Raw genomic sequence first — 15,196 nt, 5'->3', positions numbered from 1 at the left:
TATCGGGAAAAACCCACACCCTGCCCAGAGAAACCCTGGACCCATGTCCATCAGCTCATGGTGCCCCAGCAGTATTGACCACAACTCCTGTGCTTGGCCCATAATATTCCTGCAGCTGGGCATATGGGGGTCAAAAAGACCTGGGCCCAACTACTGCATAGTTTCTTTTGGCCATGGGTCACTCAAGAGCTATGGAAATGCCAAGCCTCTAGACTGGTTTGTCAATGGATGGGGAGTGCACCCTGTTGTGCTGTGCTCCAATATATGCCCTTGATAGGTGAACCATACTAAAGGGTTGCCATGGATTTAGTGGGCCCTTTAGCTGTCCTCAGCTGCTGCGGAAAGAGGTTCATCCTCACCCTGGTCAACTGTGCCACCTGCTACCAGGAGGCTGTTGCCCTGTAATCCATAGATGCGGTGCATATGGCTCAAGCTCTACTGGCCATTTTTAGTATGGTAGGGGTTCCACAGGGAGTATTGACCGATCTGGGGACCCAATTCCAAAGTAAACTGATTCAGTCCCTCTGGAAGAAGCATGGTGTCTGCCACATGCGTACCACTTCCTACCAACCCAAAACTAACGTGTTGTGTGAGCATTTCAAGTGAATGCTCAAGCAGCTCATTAATTGGTATGTGGAGTCTGAGGGAGGAGACTGGGAGAAAAACAAGCAGCAGCTCCTGTTAGCCTACCGAGAGGTGCTGCAGGATTCTATTGGGTTCTCTCCTTTTGAATTGCTGTACTTCTAAAAAGTACAAGGGCCGTTGGAGCTAGTAAGAGAAAGTTTAGCAAAACTGCTTGGAACATATAGCTCCCTGTTCACGAGTTGGCCTGGTCAAACCCCCTTGGTCCAGCATCATGTCAACACAGTGGTAGCCACTACACTCAGACAACCCACCACCTGGGTTGGTAATGACAAAGGCAGAGATGAATGACATGCTGAATATGGGGGTCATAGTTCCTTCGCATAGCCCATGGGCAGCAAGTGTAGTGTTGATGCCTAAGAAAGACAAGAGTACTCCCTTCTGTATGGACTAGAGGTGACTCAATGAGGCAATCATTACAGACTCAAACCCCATGCCTCAGGTGGATTAACTACTAGAAAGATTAGGTGGATCTCTGTTCATATCTACCATTGATTTGAGCAAGGGATACTGGTAGATCCAACTCACAAAAGAGGCTCAAGAAAAGTCTGTGTTCATCAATACTTTTGGCCTGTAAGAATTTACCAGCATGTCATTTTGAATGAAGAACATCTCGCTTACCTTCCAAATGATGCTGGACCAGTTACTAGAGGGATGTGAGGGGTATGCCCAGGCCTACCTGGATGGCATTGCTATCTTCAGCGATACCTGGGAAGAGAATCTTCAGCATGTGTCTCAGGTGCTGCAGAGGGTTGCAAAAGCCCAGCTTACCATCCAACCTGAAAAGTGCTAGATGGGATAACCGAGGTACTATACCTGGGACATTGAGTGGCAAGTGGGTGCTTTCATCCTGAACCTGCAAAAGTAGAAACAATTACCAGTCACCTTGCCCAGCCAACCAAAAACAGGGACGCACATTTCTAGGGACAGCAAACTATTATTGAAAGTTTATTCCCAATTACAGTACATTAGCAAAGCCCCTCAGTTACCTTAAGACCTAAAAATATGCCTGCAATTTCGTCTGGACCGCAGAATGTGAGTCTGCATTCCTCCAGTTGAAAATCCAGCTAGCCCAAAGACTAGCTCAGACTGCCCCTAACTTCCACTGCTGGTTCACTGTCCAAACAGACACATCAGACATCAGATTGAGAGCCGTACTTAGTCAAGTGAGGGACGATGGTCAGGAACACCCGATGGGCTATGTCTTCCAGAAGCTGTTGAACTGCCATAGGGCATACACCACAATAGAAAAAGAATGCTTGGCCATTGTCTGGGCCCTAGAAATATTGCAACCCTACATATAAGGCAAGGAATTTACAGTCATAACCAACCACAATCCTTTAAGTTGGCTAAATCAGACTGTTGGGGACAACGGACGTTTACTCAGATGAAGTCTATCCTTATAGTCCTGTAATGTTTCTGTCTCCCATAAAAAGGCAAAGATCATGGAAATGCCGATGGACTGTTGCTTGCACATTGTCCAGGCCAGCCAGTTTGTTGAAAAACTATGCAAATAGATTACATAATCGAACAATGCGCCATAACTTCATTCGCATCTTTCTCTTGACCTCTGGATGCTGGTTGAAGGACAACACAGGACTGCTTCATTGACCATCACTGAAATTGCAAATTCATCTTAAAGATTCTAGGTTTGGACAATCAGGTCACCTGGTCATATACATCACTGCTCTTGCTTAACTTCCTAAGCTTGTCCTTACCTCCTCTCTGTGAAGGCCTGCCAAAAGCAGGGAACTACTGGTGGGGGTAGTCAACCCTGGAAGCAGCTCTAATCCCATCAATTCAGAGAAAGGGTGAGACTCTGTAATATGATTTATCTTGGGTATTTGCTGGGACTGTTCTGCTGTATATGCTATTGTTTATAGGTGGTTCAATAAATTATTGCCACACTATTTTACCCTCACTCTGTGTTGCCTGAGTAATGTTTTACCTATGGGAAGAGAGAGCGAGCATTCAGTGGTATGAGCCCTGGTCCAAGCAGTCTTTCTAAAGACAGCCAGGCCAGTGGATGAGAACATCTACTAACTCTATGTCTCTACAAGCCTTGATAAAGCTGGCAGCTGAGAGTTGCAGCCTGCAGCTGTCAGTTTTGCAATGCTGGTCATCAAAAATAAAGGGGAAACCGCTCCAGGTTTTTTAAATTTATTTATTTATAGTGCAGGTGCCGGCTGCTGAATATTCTCTACACCTATGGCTGCTTTTGGGGTGCTGAACCCAAATAGTAACATGGAATTACTGGAGGAGTCTGTGTTCAAGGTCTGTGGCCAAACAGTAGGCGGTCAGTAAGGACCCTAAACTTTACTGTTCAGGTTCGCACAACTCTATTGGTGACGTGTTCAACACTTATTTCACTGGCTGTATACACTTCTATCTTTCACCAGCTCCTTAATATTATTAACTTTCATAACCAGTGAACTCCACATGTTAGATTACTACTGCTCACCACATTCTTAGCTAACAGAATCCCAACAGCATCTAGAATTTCTAGATGTCCAAGAAATCTGGCCAATGTAGGTACTATCCTTTCCTACATTCTGATGTCCTCATAAGCTACGCTGATATCACCTACAGCTGTAATGCTGCATGGTCATTGTCATTACTGATCAGAAGAATAATTAGCTGATTCTGGGATTATGTTACATTACTAGATTTTTGATCATAGGAAACGCTACTCAGTAGAGTTCATCTGGTGTAAATATATTCGATTCCCCGACTGCCAAACTGAAGGCAACTTATACTGTCTGATTACCATTTTAGCATTTCCAAGCAATTGTCATTTTAGATGCTCAGTGTGAATAAAAAAGAAGATATTTGTTATAAAACTATTCGTTCTTTACCATCTTCCTGAATAGTCATCATTGGCACGATCAGTAAATGTGTGAAACAGACAAGAGCAACCAGTAGGTAGCAATGTCACCCCCTTACCTCAGCTGCAGTCAAGATAGTCCTTAAAGAAATGTCCATCAAATCCCTTGGAATGACATAACTTCACAAGTGCAGGATTTGAAAGTTTTATTTAATGAAAAGGTTGTTGTACAGTGTTCTATGTTCTGCTTGTTCTACAGTATTTTCATGAATGCATGATGATAATAAATAATTGTATTTATTTTACCGCAGATGTGAATGAGTGTTCGGTAAATCCATGTCCAAATGGAGTATGCTTTAACACTTTTGGAAGTTATTTCTGCAATTGCTATTCTGGCTACACTGGTGTAAACTGTGCTGAAGGTAAGATACAGTCTCCTTTTATAAATATTACATAAATATTTAACGTGTGTTTGTATATACATTTATATGAACATGATGTAAGTCCTAGAATTGAAGGCTCCAGTAATGTTATTTTACTGAGAGGTTTTTGTTAATAGCCAAGTTTTTAGTTCCAGAATATAGGAGTGGCCAAAGATCCTGGGTGGGAATGGCTGCTCCCATACTCTCCATTCCAGGCCTTATAAAAGGCAGCTGAATTGTTTCTGGTGTATCAGAGGTAGTGAAGCTGGAGTGAGAGATCTAATGGTGAACAGACCATGCCTGAAGCTGTAGCAGTGTCTGACTTGCCATGAAAGTAAAACAATGTAATTTTACTGTGCCTACTCTGACTTGACTGATTTTTCTGTTATTGAAAGTTTTCTTTTGGCTGAATAAAAGCTACTTTGTATGAAGCTTATGAAAGACAATAAACCTAAGACTGTTTTACACCAGAACCAAGTGCCTATGTATACCCCAGCCTGCTAGAAATATTGAATCCCTACAATTGGTGGATGAAATGTGGGCATGTAAATTCAAATCATACAGGGATTTGCACCATGAATGGTGAATGTCCTGGGTAAAAAGCTGCTGCAGCAGTTCAAACATGGTCTGAAGGCATGAAAGAGCTGGTTGTGCAGCAGCAGGCCCAACAACTGAAAAGACTACTTAAACTGAAAAGACTACTGATCCACCAGTTACAACCACAGCAGCAAGAACAACAGCATCAGCAAAAACAGAAAATGGCTCTCTTGGCAGAAGCTGTCCATGTCATGGAGATGTCACCTCCCACCAGCAATGATAGCCATATGAGGTGAAAAGTATGGGAGGCCTTACAGAAAATTACTTTGGAGAACAATGTCAAGGCTTTCCTGACAGTCTTTGGCAGAGTGGCAGACAGGAAACAACTGGCCCCAGAGCAATGGGCAGGGGTTCTAGCTCCATACCTGACTGGGAAACCACAAAAAGCATGCTATGACCTTGCCCTACAGGATTCAAAGAAGCACAAGCTGAAGGCGTAGATCTATCTTTAAAGAAACTAAGAACTATCCCATGGCCATGGTCAACATGTGTAGAGACTGTGGTTTAGTTTCCCACAAGTTGGAGTGGTCAAAGACTTAATGCATGCTGTGATTGTTGGACATGACTTTCGATTATTTTGGAAATTGTGGGGAAAAGCTGTAATGCCTGGCAGCTTAGCTGGCTAACAGGTTTTGCCAAAAATAACAATGTCACATGATGCGGCTGATGACTTCCATTTGCTTTACTGGCTGACAATGAGGATGAGGAAGCATACCCTGAAGCCAATATCATTGACCTTGAGGTATCCAGGAAAAGCCTTGAGACTTCCCAGCTTAAAGACTTAAGGTACTGTCACACTAGACGATATCGCTAGCGATCTGTGACGTTGCAGCGTCCTCGCTAGCGGTATCATCCAGTGTGACAGGCAGCAGCGATCAGGCCCCTGCTGGGAGATCGCTGGTCGGGGAAGAAAGTCCAGAACTTTATTTCGTCGCTGGACTCCCCGTAGACATCGCTGAATCGGCGTGTGTGACACCGATTCAGCGATGTCTTCACTGGTAACCAGGGTAAACATCGGGTAACTAAGCGCAGGGCCGCGCTTAGTAACCCGATGTTTACCCTGGTTACCAGCGTAAAAAAGCAAACAGTACATACTTACATTCAGCTGTCTGTCCCTTGCCGTCTGGTTCCTGCACTGACTGCTGGCCGTAAAGTGAAAGCAGAGCACAGCCACAGCGGTGAGTCACCGCTGTGTGACTCACCGCTGTGCTGTGCTTTCACTTTCACTTGATCGTTGGTCGCTGGAGAGCTGTCTGTGTGACAGCTCTCCAGCGACCAAACAGCGACGCTGCAGCGATCCGGATCGTTGTCGGTATCGCTGCAGCGTCGCTAAGTGTGACGGTACCTTTAGCATTAAAAGGTGCTTGGGAAAATGTAATAGTGGTGAATGGTGTTCCATAAGAGCTGGAGTCCAATAATCGCTTCCATATTTTGCCATGGTTGGTGACCTGTTGAATAGAGTAAACAAAGGTTGGGGTGAAGTAATAAAGCAACTACTTGTGCCTGGCACCATATACGCATGGTTTCAGATATGGCACATTTGCATGTGTTGAGTGGTCACCTGAGAGCAGTGAATGAATCATACAGAGCTTCTACCTGCCACAATGTTTAACCCCTTAGTGACAGAGCCAATTTGGTACTTAATGACCAGGCCAATTTTTGCAATTCTGACCACTGTCACTTTATGAGATTATAACTCTGGAACGCTTCAACGGATCCCGCTGATTCTAAGATTGTTTTTTCGTGACATATTGTAATTCATGTTAGTGGTAACATTTCTTCGATATTACTTGCGATTATTTATTAAAAAAACGGAAATATGGCGAAAATTTTTAAAATTTTGCAATTTTCAAACTTTGTATTTTTATGCCCTTAAATCAGAGAGATATGTCACGAAAAATAGTTAATAAATAACATTTCCCACATGACTACTTTACATCAGCACAATTTTGGAAACAACATTTTTTTTTGTTAGGGAGTTATAAGGGTTAAAAGTTGACCAGCAATTTCTCATTTTTACAACACCATTTTATTTTAGGTACCACATCACATTTGAAGTCATTTTGAGGGGTCTATATGATAGAAAATAATGAAGTGTGACACTATTCTAAAAACTACACCCCTCAAGGTTCTCAAAACCACATTCAAGAAGTTTATTAACCCTTTACGTGCTTCACAGGAACTGAAACAATGTGGAAGGAAAAAATGAACATTTAACTTTTTTTTTCAAACATCTTAATTCAGAACCATTTTTTTTATTTTCACAAGTGTAAAAACAGAAATGTAACCATAAATTTTGTTATGCAATTTCTCCTGAATACGCCAATACCCCATATGTGGGGGTAAACCACTTTTTGGGCGCACCGCAGAACTTAGAAGTGAAGGAGCGCCGTTTGACTTTTTCAATGCAGAATTGGCTGGAATTGAGATCGGACGCCATGTCACGTTTGGAGAGCCCCTGATGTGCCTAAACAGTGGAAACTCCCCACAAGTTACACCATTTTGGAAACTAGACCCCTTACGGAACTTATCTAGATGTGAGGTGAGCACTTTGAACCCCCAAGTGCTTCACAGAAGTTTATAACGTAGAGCCGTGAAAATAAAAAATCGCTTTTGTTTACACAAAAATGATTTTTTCGCCCACAAATTCTTATTTTCACAAGGGTAACAGGAGAAATTAGACCACTAAAGTTGTTGTGCGATTTCTCCTGAATATGTCGATACCCCATATGTGGGGGTAAACCACTGTTTGGGCGCACCGCAGAGCTTGGAAGTGAAGGAGCGCCGTTTTACTTTTTCAATGTAGAATTGGCTGGAATTGAGATTGGACGCCATGTCGCGTTTGGAGAGCCTCTGATGTGCCTAAACATTGGAAACCTCCCACAAGTGACCCCATTTTGGAAACTAGACCCCTTAAGGAACATATCTAGATGTGTGGTGAGCACTTTGAACCCCCATGTGCTTCACAGAAGTTTATAATGTAGAGCCGTGAAAAAAAAAAATCGCATTTTTTCTACAAAAATGATCTTTTTGCCCACAAATTTTTATTTTCACAAGGGTAACAGGAGAAATTAGACCACAAAAGTTGTTGTGCAATTTCTCCTGAGTACGCTGATACCCAATATGTGGGGTAAACCACTGTTTGGGCGCACCGCAGAGCTTGGAAGAGAGAGTGCCGTTTTACTTTTTCAATGTAGAATTGGCTGGAATTGAGATCGGACGCCATGTCGCATTTGGAGAGCCCCTGATGTGCCTAAACAGTAGAAATCCCCCACAAGTGGCCCCATTTTGGAAACTAGACCCCCCATGGAACTTATCTAGATGTGTGGTGAGAACCTTGAATGCCCAAGTGCTTCACAGAAGTTTATAATGAGGAGCCGTGAAAATAAAAAATATTTTTTTTTCCACAAAAAAGATTTTTTATCCCCCAAGTTTTTATTTTCACAAGGGTAACAAGAGAAATTGGACCCCAAAAGTTGTTGTCCAATTTGTTCTGAGTATGCTGGTACCCCATATGTGGGGGTAAACCACTGTTTGGGTGCACGGCAGAGCTCGGAAGGAAGGAGCGCCGTTTTGGAATGCAGACTTTGATAGAATGGTCTGCGGGTATTATGTTGCGTTTGCAGAGCCCCTGATGTACCTAACCAGTAGAAACCCTCCACAAGTGACCCCATTTTGGAAACTAGACCCCCCAAGGAACTTATCTAGATGTGTGGTGAGAACTTTGAATGCCCAAGTGCTTCACAGAAGTTTAGAATGCAGAGTCGTGAAAATAAAAAATATTTTTTTTTCCACAAAAAAGATATTGTAGCCCCCAAGTTTTTATTTTCACAAGGGTAACAGGAGAAATTGGACTGCAATAGTTGTTGTCCAATTTATCCCGAGTACGCTGATGCACCATATGTGGGGGTAAACCACTGTTTGGGCGCACGGCAGAGCTCGGAAGGGAAGGAGCTCCTTTTTGGAATGCAGACTTTGATAGAATGGTCTGTGGGCATTATGTTGCGATTGCAGAGCCCCTGATGTACCTAAACTGTAGTATCCCCCCACAAGTGACCCCATTTTGGAAACTAGACCCCCCAAGGAACTTATCTAGATGTGTGGTGAGAACTTTGAATGCACAAGTGCTTCACAGAAGTTTAGAATGCAGAGTCGTGAAAATAAAAAATATTTTTTTTCCACAAAAAAGATATTGTAGCCCCCAAGTTTTTATTTTCACAAGGGTAACAGGAGAAATTGGACTGCAATAGTTGTTGTCCAATTTATCCCGAGTACACTGATGCGCCATATGTGGGGGTAAACCACTGTTTGGGCGCACAGCAGAGCTCGGAAGGGAAGGAGCGCCTTTTTGGAATGCAGACTTTGATAGAATGGTCTGTGGACATTATGTTGCGATTGCAGAGCCCCTGATGTACCTAAACTGTAGTAACCCCCCACAAGTGACCCCATTTTGGAAACTAGACCCCCCAAGGAACTTATCTAGATGTGTGGTGAGAACTTTGAATGCCCAAGTGCTTCACAGAAGTTTAGAATGCAGAGTCGTGAAAATAAAAAATATTTTTTTTTTCACAAAAAAGATATTGTAGCCCCCAAGTTTTTATTTTCACAAGGGTAACAAGAGAAATTGGACCCCAGAAGTTGTTGTCCAATTTATCCCGAGTACGCTGATGCCCCATATGTGGGGGTAACCCACTGTTTGGGCGCACGGCAGAGCTCAGAATGGAGGGAGCACCATTTGACTTTTTGAGCGCAAAATTGGCTGTCGTGTTTGGAGACCCCCTGATGTACCTAAACAGTGGAAACCCCCCAATTCTAGCTCCAACCCAAACCCCAATACACCCCTAACCCTAATCCCAACCTGATCCATAATCCTAATCACTAACCCTAACGATAATCCCAACCCTTACCCCAAAACAACCCTAATGTCAACCCTAACCATAACCTTAATCAAAACCCTAAATCCAACACAACCCTAATCCTAATCTCAACCCTAACCTCAAACCTAACCCTAATCCCAATACACCCCTAATCACAACCCTAACCTTAACCCTAATCCCAAACCTAACCCTAATCCCAAGCGTAACCCTAATGCCAACCCTAACCCTAATACCAACCCTAATCCAAATCCTAACCCTAATCCCAGCTCTAACCCTATCTTTAGCCCCAACCCTAGCCCTAACTTTAGCCCCAACCCTAACCCTAGCCCTAAGGCTACTTTCACACTTGCGTCGTTTGGCATCCGTCGCAATCCGTCGTTTTGGACAAGAAACGGATCCTGCAAATGTGCCTGCAGGATGCGTTTTTTGCCCATAGACTTGTATTGCCGACGGATCGTGACGGATGGCCACATGTCGCGTCCGTCGTGCACTGGATCAGTTGTGTTTTGGCGGACCGTCGGCACAAAAAAAGTTCAATGAAACTTTTTTTGTACGTCGCATCCGCCATTTCTGACCGCGCATGCGTGGCCGTAACTCCGCCCCCTCCTCCCCAGGAGATAGATTGGGCAGCAGATGCGTTGAAAAACTACAGCTGCTGCCCACGTTGTGCACAATTTTCACAACGTGCGTGGGTATGTCGGGCCGACGCATTGTGACGGCCCTGTACCGACGTAAGTGTGAAAGAAGCCTAACCCTAAATTTAGCCCCAACCCTAACCCTAAATTTAGCCCCAACCCTAACCCTAAATTTAGCCCCAACCCTAGCCCTAACCCTAGCCCTAACCCTAGCCCTAACCCTACCCCTACCCCTACCCCTATCCTTACCCCTAACCCTACCCCTACCCCTAACCCTACCCCTAACCCTACCCCTAACCCTACCCCTACCCCTAACCCTACCCCTACCCCTATCCCTAACCCTACCCCTAACCCTACCCCTAACCCTAACCCTAATTTTAGCCCCAACTGCTGTTCTCCTGCCGGCCGGCAGATGGAGACAGATGGCGGGCGCACTGCGCATGCGCCCGCCATTTTCTTCTGGCGGCGGCCAGGAGGAGCAGCAAGAGGATCCAGGGACACAGGTGAGTATTGTAGGGTCCCCGAATCCCCCTATTTCTCTGCCCTCTGATGTGCGATCACATCAGAGGACAGAGAATTACACTTTACTTTTTTTTTTTTTGCGGTCGCCGGTAAACAGTTAATTACTGGCGATCGCAAAACAGGGGTCGGTTAAACCGACCCCGATCATGCTCTTTGGGGTCTCGGCTACCCCCGGCAGCCGAGACCCCAAAGATTCTCGCGGGGCCGGCCGGCGGGCGCACTGCGCATGCGCCCGCCATTTTTAAGAAGGCGGCGCCCACCGGGAGCCACGAGGAGCATCGGAGGAGCTAGGTGAGTATTGGGGGGCAACCTGGGACCCCTTTTCTCTGTCCTCCGATGTGCGATCACATCGGAGGACAGAGAAATCAAAAAGAGATCGCTTTTTTTTTTTTTTTTTTTTTGCGATCGCCGGTAAACGGTTAATTACCGGCGATCGCAAATGTGGGGTGGGTTAAAACCCCCCCGAATCATGTTCTCTGGGGTCTCGGCTACCCTCGGCAGCCGAGACCCCGGAGAAAATCGGCCTCTGGGGGGCGCTATTTACTTTTTCCACAGCGCCGTTAATTAACGGCGCTGTGGTTTAAGTACCCTTAGCGGCCGCCGTTAAAAGGCGTATCGGCGGTCGCTAAGGGGTTAAGAGAAATACTGAATTATTGTCAGTAGGGATGAGCGAACACAAACTAGAAAGTTCGGGGTCCTTACCAGACACCTAGACATCTGAACCCCAAACACAGACTTTTTACTGTTCATCCTGTTTTCCTGTTTGGGTTCGCCAGTCTAATGAAGCTTGGTGCAGGCTGCTGCTGGGCACATTTGTTGGTCATTTGCACTTTATTATATACAAGCACCTTATATGCTATACATTTCTTCCATCTTGGCTGGCTTTCACCCAGCCATGATTTTATAATTATAAGTTACATTATCTCCAACATGAATTTGGCTATGATTTATATTTAATACTTTCATATGCCTGTGGTAGCAATACTTACTTTACTAATAAATTGCTATATTGTGGTCATTGATATATACAGGCAGATATCTTTTCAGCAGCTGACCATGCCTATTTGCCATTTTGCACAACTGACACTATATACCTGACTATCACCCATTGATCCATTTCACATGATGCACTTTATATTTTTATTGCTTTCTAACCATAATTATTATTTATTTATTTATTTATTGTATTAAACAGGCATATTTATTCAGTATTATTTATTATTTGATAATTGGATCATGTATGTGGTTTTGTCAATGGTGATTTACTAGTAATTTATTTGTGCGAGTACTTACCCCGCACTCCCTTGTACATTTTTCCAACTGTTAGATTTTCCCTTTTTTTCTCTTTCTTGTCATGTTTTATAATGAAATAAAAAATATTCTCCATCACTTCAGTTGTGTACCATATTTGTAGGCTATCTGCTGTTCCAGTGGATACACAAGTCCTGTACTATTGTTTATGAATATACCGATATACTAATAAAGCTTGTAGAAAAGCTGCATAATTTACATCAGCCAACCCATTACCATTTGTAGGCCAAATAAAAAAAAAATTCTGTAGCGCTGTGTCTTTATTCAGGACCACTGTGTTTTTTCTAGTAGTGTTGCAAACAAATAATTTGCATCAGCCGTCTCGTTGCCATTTATAGGCCAAATACATACGGTAATTGTTCAGGACCACAGTGTGTTTTCTAGCAGTGTTTGAAATAAATAACTAGTATGAGCCATCTCATTGCCATTTGTAGGCCACAGAAATAATCTTTCAGGACCGGTATGTATTTTCTTGTATAGTTGCAAGTAAATAACTGTCATCAGCCTCCCTGTTGTCATTTAAAGGCTAAAGAAATAATTTTTCAGTACTGCTGTGTCTTTTCTAGTAGTTAGATACAAGCATATTCGCAGTATCTTAATGAATGTGGTAATGCCACAATCTGTGTTCATACAAAACACTCACATAAAAAATCTGAACTACTCCAAAATAACATAGTATAAACATGAGAATAACTTGGTGTTTGAATGGATATAAAGACATATTTTGTTGACTACAAAACTTTTTTGATTAATTAGAAAAACAATAAGTACAATATGCAAAAAGACAGACCGACAGACAGGCAACAATCAGTGGTAAAAATGTACCTACAAGGTATATGTGGAGTCTCCCAAATTGGTGCACAAAGTGGTTAAAAAATATCCGCCATTACATTAAATACATTTATTAACAAGTAAAAGGAGAGACCACCTTACCCATTATTGGAGTCAGCAAAGTTTGTTACCAGAGAAAAAAGTCCCCAATGCACATCTCACTATTCATCAGTTTTTTCAAATGGAGTTTAGCAACAATTTTACCTGTCAGGACCCATAAGTGTCCATAGTAACGGTCACGTGGTCATATTCATGTGACCCACCTCCACCAATGGGATCAAAGAGGGCAGAACATACGCACCATGCCGTGCCTGTCTTTGAGACACCGCCTTTCGATCAGGCCTCCAGTGGGCATGACTGGAAGCGCGTTTGATGGCCAAAGCCCTAGCATGTGCAGATGGCAAAAAGACGTCGATAGGTGTCTAGAGAAGCATGAAGGAAAAGCACACACGCACATCAATCCCATAGAGCAATATAAAAAAGAGGTAGATAAAATAATATAACTCAATAAACAGTGCAAAAATTTAAGACACCCAGACAAGTGCAGCAAGTAATAGAATAGCACATGTACCATACTTAAGATAGTATTAGAATCATAGCAGCATTATCAAACTATTATAATATGAGTCCATATAGATAATCTGTTGGTACCTGCTTCACTTTGTGATGCATGATATGTGTTAGATTCAAATGGACTAAAAGGGAATGGGCCCGGGACAGACTACTACTAATCGATGAACTACAATCATAAAAGAAAAACAAATAGAACAGAGAATAAAAAATAGGCTAAAATGGAGAGTAGTGGAATAGTCCACATAGACTATATCAATTAACAATTGCCTATAAAAATGGTTCAAACTAAGTTATTAATTTTATTTGGTCATAGGGCCCAAAGTAGCAATCTACTTTGTCTCATATTGAGGCAGGAGGTTTTTAACATCACCCCCAATCCCGGTGTGGATTGCATCAATATCTCTTATTTTAAGAGATTTGTAATCACTGTTATGAAAATTCGGAAATTACATGGAATTTTCTTAAATTCGGAAATGTCATCCATTGTCCTGGTCACGCCAATGCCCCTCACATGCTCACGCACCCTGACTTTCAGTTCCCTTAACATTAGACCTACATAGATCATGATGCAACCAGGTTGCATAATAAATCACATTTGTGGTGCTGTATGATATATGATCACCACCAGGCCAGACTTGAGGTCTGGCAGCAGAAACCACACATCTGTCTATTCTTTGCTCTCGATCCACAGCTCCTGCCTAGTGTGGAATTTTTCCCACTCACAAATGAGTTTCTTAACAGCTTGCTGTTGTTTACCCCTGGCTGTGCTGAAGTTGGTGGTGCAGGTGTTATTCTGACCAGATGAGAAGGCATTGGAGGAAGTTGACTAGGAGGAGTAGGAAGTATGGACAGAGAAACATTCAAATAACATCCAGAAAACCTCTGCATTGGTAGAACATGCACCCAAAGGATTTCTGCCTCCATCATATAGCCAGTGGACAGTTAGAGAGATATAACATCACTGCCCATGCTTACTGGGTCCATGTATCGGTGGTTATGTGGACCTTTACACTGATGGTGTTGCGCAGCACACACATGAATTTGCACTCAGCATGTTGATGCAGAGCAGGGATGGCCCGTCAGCAAAGTAGTGACAGCTGGGAACCACGCACTGTGGTTCCCATGATCCCAACATCTTGCTAGCCCTTTAGAAATCACTTGTGAGGACACATGTAGAAAATGGGATCCAGTTTATGTTTGGAGGATGTACAGCTGAACGCTTCAATGGAATGGTATGGAGATGCTCGATGACACTGCTGGTGGTGGTGCTGTCACGTCCTCTCTTTGCAGTGGCCCTGTTGCTCTGGGGAGAGAGGAAGAGGTCGAGACTGCAGCAGAAGAGGGAGCAGGACAAGGCTCAGATCTTTCCTGATTTTTCAGGAGTGTAATCCACTGCAGCGTTTGCTTTACATTCAGATGCATGCTATGTAAATGCCCCAGAGACATGGTACGCTGTGTCTCCCAGTTGCCAGGCAATGCAGGATGCTGCCTTGCCTGGTGTTAGAACATGTGCTGGATGTAGCAATAGATATATATACAAAATATATATATATACAGTGGGGAAAAAAAGTATTTAGTCAGTCAGCAATAGTGCAAGTTCCACCACTTAAAAAGATGAGAGGCGTCTGTAATTTACATCATAGGTAGACCTCAACTATAGGAGCCAAACTGAGAAAAAAAAATCCATAAAATCACATTGTCTGTTTTTTTATCATTTTATTTGCATATTATGGTGGAAAATAAGTATTTGGTCAGAAACAAACAATCAAGATTTCTGGCTCTCACAGACCTGTAACTTCTTCTTTAAGAGTCTCCTCTTTCCTCCACTCATTACCTGTAGTAATGGCACCTGTTTAAACTTGTTATCAGTATAAAAAGACACCTGTGCACACCCTCAAACAGTCTGACTCCAAACTCCACTATGGTGAAGAACACAGAGCTGTCAAAGGACACCAGAAACAA

General features: G+C 43.2%; 1 protein-coding gene across 1 annotated transcript in view; it reads left to right on the top strand.

Annotated features, from left to right (window-relative positions):
• The window catches only part of LOC138638067 (mucin-4-like), a 497,598-nt gene that overhangs the window by 26,059 nt on the left and 456,343 nt on the right, over positions 1 to 15,196 (top strand). Inside the window, exon 6 of the mRNA XM_069727050.1 lies at positions 3,778 to 3,888. Within this exon, the coding sequence (XP_069583151.1) occupies positions 3,778 to 3,888 (111 nt within the window). The remainder of the gene's footprint in view (positions 1 to 3,777; positions 3,889 to 15,196) is intronic.

Source organism: Ranitomeya imitator, chromosome 5 (genome assembly GCF_032444005.1).
Source record: "Ranitomeya imitator isolate aRanImi1 chromosome 5, aRanImi1.pri, whole genome shotgun sequence".
Classification (NCBI taxonomy): Eukaryota; Metazoa; Chordata; class Amphibia; order Anura; family Dendrobatidae; genus Ranitomeya; species Ranitomeya imitator.
Note: the sequence above shows the minus strand (reverse complement) of the source record. Positions and strands in the feature narration are given on the sequence as shown.